Source organism: Ambystoma mexicanum, chromosome 7q (assembly GCF_040938575.1).
Source record: "Ambystoma mexicanum isolate Mex_15411 chromosome 7q, UKY_AmexF1_1, whole genome shotgun sequence".
In the NCBI taxonomy this organism is placed as follows: Eukaryota; Metazoa; Chordata; class Amphibia; order Caudata; family Ambystomatidae; genus Ambystoma; species Ambystoma mexicanum.
The window spans coordinates 592,043,537-592,055,946 of record NC_090941.1 but is presented as its reverse complement, the minus strand read 5'-3'; the positions used below and the strand labels follow the sequence as shown (position 1 = coordinate 592,055,946).

Here is a 12,410-nt window from a genome sequence, read left to right as displayed (position 1 = left end):
ATACTGTATCCAAAGCTACTCTCCTGTCCAAAACAGCACTTGACCATCTAAACTCAGGAAGGGGGAGAGTCACATTTTGATGGGAATGATATTTCCATCAAAGGGATTTCGGATCTAAAGATACAAAACTGGTGACATTGGTTAAAACACCCAGTGATAGTCGTGACTACAGAGAGCACACCTTGTTTATTGGGGTACGATCCCCTTCGGAGGTTATCACCTCTGATCTACTGTGTGAACAAGAGGTGTGCTGCTGAAAAGGTAAGTGGGTAGGGGAGAGGTAGGTAGGGGGATGCGGCGCACAGTGAGCTATGTGATGGAAGTCAGCATTTTGAAGGTCAACACTATGGGTGGTGCAGTGATCACACAGATTCATGAAAAATCAGGGCAGGGGGAGCCCTGGGCAGGTGTGGCTCATCCATAATGGGTGAGGGGTCGTTGACCCATTGGCCCCATCACCCATTATGGAGGAGCTGAGGAGCCAGCCCAGTGAAACACTGAGCACTTCCTCTGCTGCTTGTTCCAGCTGAGGGAGTGCTGCTAGGCTGGCTGAACTGTCAAAGGGAAACACTGTTTCCCTTTGCCTTGTGCAGCACTTCCAATACTGAGCATGCCACCATGACCTGCTATAAAAAATAAATGTGATCAAAAAAGCTAGGAAAAAGAGACTTGAGCAGCAACATAATCTCCACCTTTCATCTTTGGATTGCATTTAAATGGAAAGGTAAACCACCTCTGGAGTTGTTTAGTCTGTTATGTTCCGATAGAGGAGAGGCCATCTACAGAGACAATTATCACATAACATAAAAATCGATAACTTTTAAAACATCAATGGTGAACCCTAAACTGCACATAACCGTGCCTTTAGCATGAAGAAGAAGGCTTCTGAAATTCAATTCGATTTGTTGGTAGCAAACTATTGTTACACGTTCTTCCTGAAAGAACATTTTCAAATCAAATGTCAATGGCTACTTACAATAGGTGGTCTTTGGAATCTCTTTAAAGGTGCTTCCCCTGACAAACTGAAAAAGAGTAATGTGATACTGTCAGTTTTTATGATATCGAAACATGAAGTAATATGATCATTTTACTTGAAAGCTCAAAGTAACATTCTTTCCACATGGTGTTCATAAGAGTGAGGGGAGGAGGATTCACAAATGCCAAAGGAAGCATAGCAAAAACAATCTCTTGCACTCACACACACTGATGCACTAAACTGGTTTGATTTCCTACTATGATACTTTCTGGCTGTTACTAACAGACCTACAAGAAATGGATGCATGCTTTTGTAGTAACAGGCATGAAAGGATCTCAACACATTCTTCTTTGATGTGTATGTCAACGTAATCAGCAGGCTTCCAAAGAGATAGTTCTATGTTTTATTATACATAGTCCTATGGTCTACATAGATCTGAAGGTGTCTTGCAGAGGATATGGAGAAGTCAGATAGAGCTAACCCGGAACGAAGCAGGGATTTTGTGTTCTTTTTAAGGTCAAGTGATCAACACTGGACCAACGTAACAGCAGGATCACATGCCCTAGATGAGGGACCAAAGCAGAGAAGTCATACCTCACATCTCGCCTGTTTTTGAAGGGAGAGATATAAAGTTGAGCAAATTCGATTGAAGGAATTTAGAAGGAAGTGGTATCTGAAAATCCTCCTCAATGGAATGGGAAAACAAAGTGAGCAATGCCAAGATGCACTCCAAACTTCCTGCCTTCTGCATGTTACATAATTATTCATGATATAATCCCTGCTACCACCTCTGTCAGATTGTGTTTTGTACACTGAAGGCTCATCATTTCAATAGATTTCAAGTGTCCTCACCATCTTAGTTGGAGGTATTGTCGTGAGTCAACCATGTAATTATATGTACGTATGTGAGTGACTTTAGGTTCAATCAAAACCCAGACAATTATTCTTATTTAAGTAAGAATAAAGAAGAACATAGAAATCAAATGATTTTAAATCAATACAATGAAATACTTTCCAAAAATGCCAACTATATAAATGAATGTTCTGTGCACGCCACCAGGAAAGTGTGCACTTTTTAAGCAGAATGCTCATCAAATCACAGGTCTGAATTGGATAAGCATTCACAGTGCCTAGCAAAAGAAGCAGCAGTAAATATGGATTTACGGGATCAGAATTTAGGATGGCATTGTACATTGCACCCTCTGTAAAACTCTATAAAGATTAGACTAAAAAAAGAAAAAAACAGTTTTGACTGCTGGGAAACAGGTCTTCAAGGTCCATCAATTCTAATCCATCTCCTGCCTACACTAACACAACATTTCCTCTTCACTTCTGAGCTTTCATATCTGCATCATTTAGTGACATGTATTTATCCCAGTGGGATGGCATTCCACTGAACCTTTAAAGAAATATTTTAAGAGCAAATAATAGCCTGTTACCCCACAGTGCCTTCCTAATACCTAATTTCTGTTTGCTACCAGATATCTTGTGCATGGAAATAAGAAAGGAGGAATGCTTGTGCCACAAACGCCAGTAGCACCATCCAGACGTTTATACAGGTCGAGGCCACATGGCAAGACCCATGCCCATCGGGGTAATACTTGTCTCAGCCCATCAGGATTAGCAGTGGAATGCATCCACTACAGCAAACCATTGTGAATCAGCACACCACTCGGTGTATGGACTTTAACACACCAGCCTTCATAAAGGCAAAACATATGTCGTTTGACCACCTAGATCATCACATCAATAATAAAAAACACAATGAATTACAAATTACAATATAAGGAATAAGCATTCCTCCTTTCTTATATCTATGCTCAAGATCTCTGGGAACAAAAAAAACAACCATATACAGAGGTGTGGGCAACACCTCCACAACCCATAATTTATCCGCAAAAATACAAAATCAATGCTTTCAGATTAATACATCAGGAAGTACCCTAGTGTAGCATAAGTGGATTCAAATCCTAGTGCCCAAACACTTCTACTCTTCTTCTTAATACAATTGTTTCAAATCTTTGCTATTCCAATTAGGAGTTATTAAATCTCAAGTTGCCTTAATATGTCTGATTCAAGCATGGAAACAATACTGAATGTAAACTAGGCTGAAGTCTGACAACAAGTGACATTACTAGCTCAAGTCAATTTAACAAGATCTGAACCAATAGGGAACAAGCAGCACTTACAGTGTCCAATGACCTTGTATTATGAAAGCTAACTTCTTTGCTAGTGATCTGAATTGCAACAGAATAAGTAATTTCATGTTCTGACCCCTGATATCTTCCAGGGGCAATCATAAGTGCCGAAGTCGCTTGTGTGTGGTGACTGTCCCAGATATTTTCTTGAGTGACGGAAGTGCACTCCATTTGTTAAGGTTAATTTGACATTGCTGTCAGGCACCTGTTTTTGCATCTACAATTGTTTGCCCTTACGTTTGCCATCAGTTGATGATCAAGTTTGTGCATGCAGTTTGGAATTTGTTTATCTTCACTTGTCAAATTATCAGAAAGCTGGTAATGAATGTAACTTCTCTGCCAGTTAGTAGGGACCTTGTTTGGAAAATATATGTAAATATGTGCTAATTTAACCCATATTAGAATAGGTTTTATGTAAAGGTATTGAGTTTGCGTGATGAGAGGGTTTGTGGGTTTGAGTAAAATAAATGAATAAACTGAAAACACAAAAAGCTGCAGAGTCCTAGTAAAATTATTGTTGCACACAAAGCAAACGTTTCTTAACAGAAAAGGAAAGAAAAATAAATGTGAACAAATTAACTTGAAAAATAAACTGGTTTCAGTTTATTTGAACTAAGAGGCATCCTAATAATCAAAGGCCTCCTGGAGTTTAGGCAAAAATGTAATTGAAAGGCCTGTACATTTAATAAACTGAAAACAAAATCCTAATGGCCCTGAACAAAGCGGTTTTAATGGCACTTTCTCATTTAAAAAACGATTGTGTAAATCAGGCCCAATAGATACAGTTTTGAAAGTAAATCCAGCTAAAGCGTAACATTTCTCTTTTTTACCAACCAGTCTCTCTTCTGTTCAACTACACCAACATCTTCCAACATTTGTCTTTGACTGTGTGGTCAACTAAGTCGAAGAACATGTGATATCTGTTTTCTTCAAGTTTGCAGTAAAACCCCCTTGAAAACTGCTCTCACCCATGTCTCCAACTTGTTTACCACTGCTCACCATTCCTATCTCTTTTCCATTCACATTCTACACTATATCTCTATATGTATGGGATTTATAAACTAGGAACTTAGCTGGAAATCATCAGAATTCTGTACACATTTGTGCACCCAGGCGTTTACAGTAGGGTATGGTGGTAGCAGAGGAGCTGGTATAGATACGGGTAGGAGGAGAGGGTGATGTCTATGACCTTGTGGGTCACCCATTCCTTCTCAAAATCACCCCACCCCTAGGTCTTTAGGATACTGCACTTAACTGGGTGACCTCCCATCTCCATGACTGGGCCTTCTCCATCTCATGCATTGTATACATCTCCTTCTCCAATTTTCTTCCAGTGGGCATGCCACAAAGACCAGTCTGGTGGCTGCTAACATTCTCTGTATCCATCTCCTCCCTGGGTAAACTAATTTAATTCTACAGCTATCATATCTTTTTCTTTCTTGCCTTCACACCTAGCATATTGGAACACATCACCAGAAGATGCACTGCCACCCATCACTGTATGGATCTATGCTGCCTGATGTCAAAATTCACCAAAATGGAAATGATCTTTCTCCAGACCTCCAGTGCCATCTGCACTCGCCCAGACCCAATTTAATTTCTCCCTAACCTGTTCAATCCATTACATAAGGCCAGAGACTTTGGAGATCTATTTGACAGAAATCCTGATTTCAAGCACTTCACCAGTGCCAAAGTGGCTAGGATTATCCATCTTAACATCACATTGTATCCCCCTACTTTTGCCAAACCTCTAATCTTTAATCAGGTCCTCAGCAAACGTGATTACTTCTCTCTACTGCTCCTGTACCTTCATCTCTACTCCCATTAACAAAGTACTTAGTCTTCAATGTCAATACCTTGCTGACGGCATCTCACTCTCACGTGCAACGCTGGCCCTCTTCTACTAAACCTTCAATAACTGCTCTGTTCACCACATCCTATGAGCTACCTTTTACTTTTGCTCCATCTCTTTACTGTCCCCACTTTTGGAATGGACTTCTTCCAAATCAAAGGAATTCAATCAGTGGATTTTTTTATGACCAATCTCAAGCCCTTTGCTTCTCAGAGAAGTGGAACTGTATACCTCGTTTACCTATTCAGCAACTCTACATGCACTACCCCATTAAGAAACAACTGTATGCACATATGAATATTGTAAATAGTATTCATGGAAAAACTGAGCCATTACCCAAATGTGCACCACATATGTGTATGTCTAATCCCCTTTTCATATACCATTGCACTACCCTGATACCACCAATCTCGCCCTCAATAATACCATCAATATACATTTGTAAAGGTATAAACCAAAGGGACTTCCTCAGCTATCCACAATATTGGCCTGTATAGGATACTTCCAATGGAGGTTCCTGCACAATTTACCAAACTAAATAAATACAAATAAATAAAAAAAGAAAACATTGTTGCACTGCACTGGTCTAATAACAAATGTTTTACTGTGCAATGGGGCCCTGTCACTGAAATCTGCCAAAACGAGTTACGCTGACCTAAACAATCATTGATTTTTGTTTTATAATATGAGAGATTTTACAAAGAAAAAGGCACTTTGAAGGGCAAGCAGCAGGTTGATATAGGAAGGTTGTCCTGACTGAAACATACACTGATTTCTTTTGTTCAGTCTTTCTAAAGTTAATTAAACTAGAATACAACTATATTCTGCAGTCAGAAGGAGTCAGCAATGGATTGAAAAGTGCAGTTTTTCAGCTGGAGGTGTTGTGAAATAAAGGATATCTGTGGTGAAAGAAACATCTGTAAGCATACACGTTTCTCCGTCTGCCCTCTCTTCACTGCAAATCATCCAGAGAGGAAGAGCTAATCCAATGACATAATGTCATGTAATCAATATTGACAATTTATTAATGCTATAGAGATTTTCAAATTGATTTGAGACAACTTCAAGTCAGGTATAGCATAAAGTACTAAATCTCAAACTGGGATTCAAATCTTTTAAATTGTTTCAAGGCTCAAATGCAAATATTTTAAATCGCTTACTGTAAATTGACCCTCAATTGTTAAGATTTGGTCTGAATTGAGTTTGAGGTGGCATAACCAACCACATGCAGTACAATTTAAGATATTTTTTCCCTTTTTCATTTAACAGAACAGGTATTAGAAAAAAATGTGCATTTTAATTTTAAAGAACATGTTAAATTACTTTGAAATAAAGCCAATGTGTCCTTGTTGATGGGCATTCATTTATTTAAAGAAAAGCGAAGATAGAGAGGAGAATGGTTTGAAATGACCCAGGCCTTTCTGAGGCTTTATAGAAATGAAATCACTACTAATTCAGGTTTGCTCTCTTTGTAGGACTGATTTATGGTTGATTTTTTTTAAAGTAACAATACATTAATCAACATTAATGTGCACATCCAACAAATGGAAATAGGTTAATATTCAGGAGTTCTTACAGTAGTTCCAAATATCAAATATGTACTGCAACACTTGTATTAGGACTATTCAATGAAGGTTGACCAAAAAGAGGACATTTGAGAAAGGAATTGTGTCACTCACAACATTTCCTGAAATCGTGCGGCCTGTCACAAATATGATAATGATATTCAGTTGTTTTAAATACATTCATAATCAGTGTATCCTTTATTTTGAGCATTGAATCAGCATGCCTTTATAATGTCTAACACTTACCCTAATTGTGAAGTATTTAATCAATTTACCAAGGATTGCCATCAGTCCTTCATCACCAACTGCTAAATCTGCATATTGAACAAAACAATTACATAAATATGTACAATTTTGCACAATATTATAACATACCTTTTGAAACATGTATTTGTACAATACGTACCACTGACACTAGGTTACTATGCTATGTAAAAATGTATATACATTCTCATAACTATAGGGAAATATCTTCTGAAAAATGATGTGGAACTGCTCAAACACTATATGCCCCCTTACCAGTAGTGTGGTTATGATAAAACATCTGTTTCTTTCTGAATACTACGTGCTGTACTGCTCTGCACTCTTTGAGTTGAAAATCCAATATGCACTAAACACTGCTGCTTTGTGTGGGGGCAATCACCTCCATACTAAAATGTTACTGCATGTAGTTTTACCATTGTTGCATTACTACATAAACATCTAATGTAGAAACTTGCTTCAATGGAGTCTGTATGACTAGAAAATAGGGATTAAACAAGTTTCCTGCATTTGATAACAGTATTTGGATTTGACAGTATTTGCCCTGGAAATACTGTAAAATTCATATTCAGGCCAATGTGTCAAAAATATTATAGTCCAAGAATAAACATTGATATCCTTTTGCAAAAACAAATTACATAAACATTTTACAAATACAACAATATGAGCACATGTTTCTTAATATAAAACAGCTGGCCAGTAATGTAGACATGCATTTCTTTTTAACTGTGTATTACTAAAGTTAAAATCTACATCTGGTTGAACAGAGCTAAATGAAAATTACGTGTGTCCTCCGTATACACTCCAAGCTGGTCTATCAATTGAGCACATTAACATTGTTCATGATGTTTTTCTGGGTGATTAATTGTTGATTAATTATATTTCCTTTTCCACTATGTTGATAATAACATTAATGAATGTATCTATGTGGTCTAATTCAACAAGAATAATGCACTTCACATCAACTGAACTAGTGTGAAAACAAAGTAGAGACACTTCACTCTCCCTTCTGAGAACTCTTTCCCTAGAGCAGCACATGTGTGCAGTACATATCAAAAATTGATAGTAAGGCCCTAAACCACTAATAACTTAATATAAATGTGTCAAAAGTGATGCATTAATGTATATAGATGAATCACACGTTTAAAACCTCTGTGTAATCCCTATGCATTGCTATCCAAGACAAACAAATATTAAAAACAATCTTAAAATTAAATTATTTAGAAACTGCAATAATTTTTAGGTGGGACGGTGGGGAGATACACACACATTCATGGGTTACTTTTGGAGGAACTAATTGCTTTGATCAAATATAAAATACATTATATCAGTAAAATAAATTGTGACATACTGTGATCAGTTATCTGTCCATTTCTTGGTGTCTAATGTGTTCAATACTAACCTGCTGGAAACAGTAACTTGTCGACAGCATGTATAACACCATTGGAAGCCATGACATCTGGCTCCAGGGAGCTTACTCCATTAACCGAAAGTGAATCATTTATCTGATAAAGAAATAATTATTCAATCAATTAGTATAAATTTAACAGTAGATATTAAAGTACATCTGTTTTATTGCATTACTTTCAGGTAGAATTTCCATCTTGTGTGTAATTCTCCTCACTTAGTGAGTCCCCTACCACCTTTTGCTCGACTAGTGTTTTTTTCTGACTCTCCTGAGTGAGTGGGAAACATTTTCCTCACTCACTCACTCACTCACTCACTCACTCACTCACTCACTCACTCACTCACTCATTCATTCATGTTCTGTGACTCTTAGAATCCTTTTTGGAGTCTGCCTTCCTCCATCTTTTTCTATGGCATCTGTATTTTACTATTGCAACATGCAGCATCTTCTGTGCAGTGTTGCTTGGAGCTGACTTAGCTTCCCGCTTTGGTTTTCTTTTATATTCCTGTGATACCTTAGTGTTACCTGGAGGGTGGATACTTGTTATCCCACCTATGCTTTTCTTTTGTGAGATCAGGCCACCTGAGCTTATGTTGAGTGCTGTGGGATACATAGTATTCCTATTCTCACTTCTCCTGTAACTTTCTTGTTACAGTGGCAAGTCTACCTGAGTGGCTGGCAGCAGTAGATATTTTTATTTATGTATTTATGTATTTTGGCATTTCTATAGCCCACAAAATCCAAAGGCATTTAGTTGCTTTTTCTTAGGAAAATGGTTACATTAGCAAGTTATAGTTGCAGGGACTTTTTCAAGACTTTTCATGATTTTTACATGCAGGATGCTGATGCAGCTGTGGTACAGGACACATGGATTACCATTGACCTAAAATGGTGCATATCTTCTTTTTTCACCAACTCACAATGGCTTGCTCGTTCTTAAGCCTTCATCTGCTAACCTGGGTGGGGTAAGTACTGCTCACTGCTAATTGGCTGGGTTCCTGCAGAAAAGGTGAGAGTCTTGATGATGAAGCCAAAGTCGACCACTGGAAGATCCATTCTGAAGAAGACGAAAGAAGAAGACATCTGCAGCTACCTCCAGTGACTGCCAAAGCTGACTGAGTGATTGCTGCTGCTCCAACCCTATCTTCTCTGAGACAGGGAAAATCCAGAATGGCAGTCTTCCTCCTTTGGACTAGTGAGCCTAAGCAGTCTCGAGACAATCTGCTATTTGGGCCACCCCACAAAGTGTTGCGATCTTCCTGGCTTGCAAAATCTGAATACACTCAGACCTCAGGCACTTCTGTGGTGCATCATCTTGCTGAGCCCTGTTCCAGCTGCAAACATGTGAGTATCTTCCTGACCCTACTGAGATTTCATCCTGACGATAGAAGGCCCCTCAGAAGAGTCAAGGACCGAGAAAAAAAAAAGTCTGCTTCGTGAAAACCATTGCTGTTCCAAAGCCAGAGTCGAGTCTCCACAACCATGTGCCATGAGGCTCATCTGCTTGGCATCCATGTGACAGAGTCTGACCATCTGCTCCTGCCAAAAGTTCTTCCTCCAGTCGCCAAGATGAGATAACCAAACCAGAGCTGTTGTAGTGTTCCCATGGGAACCTGTTGGTGATATTGCATTTCTTCAACATAGAAGGTACTATCTGTCTCCTGGGTACTTACCTGGGCCATTGTTGTGTTGCTGTTTGCTCCTCCTGGGCATGTAGAGTCACGTTGGTGTGGATGACCTAACTGTGATCTCCCAGGCCTTAGGACATCAATCCTTTAGGGTAAAATCCTTCAGGTGGCCTACCCAGTAGCCCAGAGCCCTTTGAATCAAAATGTGTTAATTACTTTCTACGGAAAACATCACCTGTACATTTGACACCTTTGACTGCATTCACCTTCTTTTGTTCTGCCACCCAAGGACTACTGTTTCCCCAGTTGCCCCATCTGACTTTTGAGACTCTGATTCCGCAGATAGGGTTGGACTTATAAAAATAAGGCTTTCCTGGAGTTGTTAACTTACCGGTAGTGCTAGTTCAATAAATGTTGGCTAATGTATTTTTTGCTAACTTGAAACTACTCTTGTACTTACCTGATTATCATCTAAAGGTCTACTGTTTGAAATGGGTATTGCTACAGCAAATATCTTGTGTAAATATCAATATGTGTGAATTGTTTTACTTTCCTGAATCGTTTTGAATTTAACATTGCCTTGTATATAAAACCATAAGCACATTTCTATATAACTACAGTGTGTGTTTCCTTAACTATACGTGTGCTCAAATGTCTTAGTACTCGTCTATATCCCTTCTCCCTCCTAGACTAAGCTTAGCTGCTCGTCCATTGCTACCAAACCTTTTCGGTAGTTCAGACCAAACCTAAGAGTTGAAGCCTTGTACTCCTATGAGTGAGTCTTCTACTGTCCTACCACAGGTGGACTTTACTAAAACTCCCTAACAATTACAACAAAGCATTTTCTATCAATAGACTCCCTTTCCTTATTAAATACTTAATAATTAGCTTAATAATTAGCTGTCTTGAATACATTAGCTTGATTTTGGATTCCACAGGTCTTTAACTTCTATTGCCATGGTTGATTTTCCCATGTATTCCTTCCAATGTTTTATCATTTTAATGAATTATTTTAGAATGAATATACATTTAATTAAAATGTGTCCTTCTGATTAGTACATGTATGTTTCTTGATTAAATTGTAGGCAATGAATTTCTACCTATATAGACTCCTGCAAATGATGATATTATAGGCAACACATTCTCATCCATTTTCCAAACCGTGTGCTGAAGATGTTGCTTCTTACTTGAATCTTTCTTCACATATTGCATATGTTTATTTGCAAGTTAATAACTGTTTCTGCACCATCTTTCCAAGTGCCATTTCTACATAGTTTATGACCTTTCTCACACATCTATTGTATATTTGTATTTTGTGTCAAAACATCTTTATTTACTGCCTCATTCTAATAAGTGCCTCTTCAATCATGAGTTGGAAGTCTGGATATTAAGTGAAAGCGTCTGTGTGTGTGTGTGTGTGTGTGTTTGCAACAACTAACATCCAAACATACCTGAACTTGAGTTTAATTATTTGCTTTGATGAAAACGTGTTTAATATTTAAAATATGATGTCCAGTCCCATATTTGGATCATGTTTTTATACGCCAGATTGGTGCTTTTGTTAATTTTTGATAATGATGGATATGTAAAGTAAAACATAAATGTAACTTTCATGAACGCTCAAAAGTATACCTTGTAGCAGTTTTATGACATGTTCCAAAGACATATTCGGAATGTAGTATGGTTTGAAATAAGAGTTTGACTATACTCTCTAATTTGTACTACTTAATTTCCATTTTTGTTTGTGTGCAATGAATCACTAACTCTACTAATTCTGTTTCATCCACATAGTTATAGTGATAAACAGAGATTTCCTTGCACTTTTGATTTGTCAATTTTAAATAGTAAAACAATGTACTGCCATGCATTATATGAGTGACATGCCAGCTTATAGGAATGCTTGATTGTTTACTCAATATGTTTGTTCTCAGTAGCAGTTCATAAAAATAAATAAATACATAAATAAAACAGAACTTTTCAGGCAAGCTCTAAATCAACCCATCATAAGAGCTTTATGACTTGCAATGAAGACATTTTCAGAATACAATGAAAAGAAGCAAAGTAGAGTTTGTAAACAAAGGGTCAGTTTGTTGTATTTCAATTCATATGCGTAATTTCCAAAGTGTATTGTGTGGCATTGACTACCTTTACCAATTGTGTTTCATCTATATATGTTTAAAGTGAGAAAAAGCTATTTCCATACATTATTGACTTGTCAATTCTAAATACAAAATTATGTTTTAGTATATAATTGGTGAGTATTTTTCATAGTTCAATGAATTTAATTTAAGTAGAATACCTGTTTTCATAAAATAGATGAAGGTTGTAATGCAAGCAAAATCATATATACAAAAAATTATTGCTATACAATCGATGTTTACTTACAGATTTAACCATAAGTTTGCTTCCTTGGATTGATTTCAGAATGTTTGTGACACCCTGTTCAAATCCACCGCCAATGAACACACCTCTTGTAAGATGATAAAGAATGATATTCTGAAGAGCAAGTTTGTTTTCTGCAA

The 12,410-nt window shown here is 37.5% G+C and overlaps 1 protein-coding gene across 16 annotated transcripts in view; it reads right to left on the bottom strand.

The window, feature by feature from the left end:
* Window positions 1-12,410, bottom strand: part of POSTN (periostin) — a 106,753-nt gene that overhangs the window by 33,081 nt on the left and 61,262 nt on the right. For all 16 annotated transcript variants that reach the window (XM_069640500.1, XM_069640501.1, XM_069640504.1 and 13 more), the window contains exons 13-16: window positions 12,274-12,404; window positions 8,255-8,357; window positions 6,838-6,905; window positions 977-1,022 (exon numbers count right to left, since the gene is read on the bottom strand). In XM_069640500.1, the coding sequence (XP_069496601.1) occupies window positions 977-1,022; window positions 6,838-6,905; window positions 8,255-8,357; window positions 12,274-12,404 (348 nt within the window). The remainder of the gene's footprint in view (window positions 1-976; window positions 1,023-6,837; window positions 6,906-8,254; window positions 8,358-12,273; window positions 12,405-12,410) is intronic.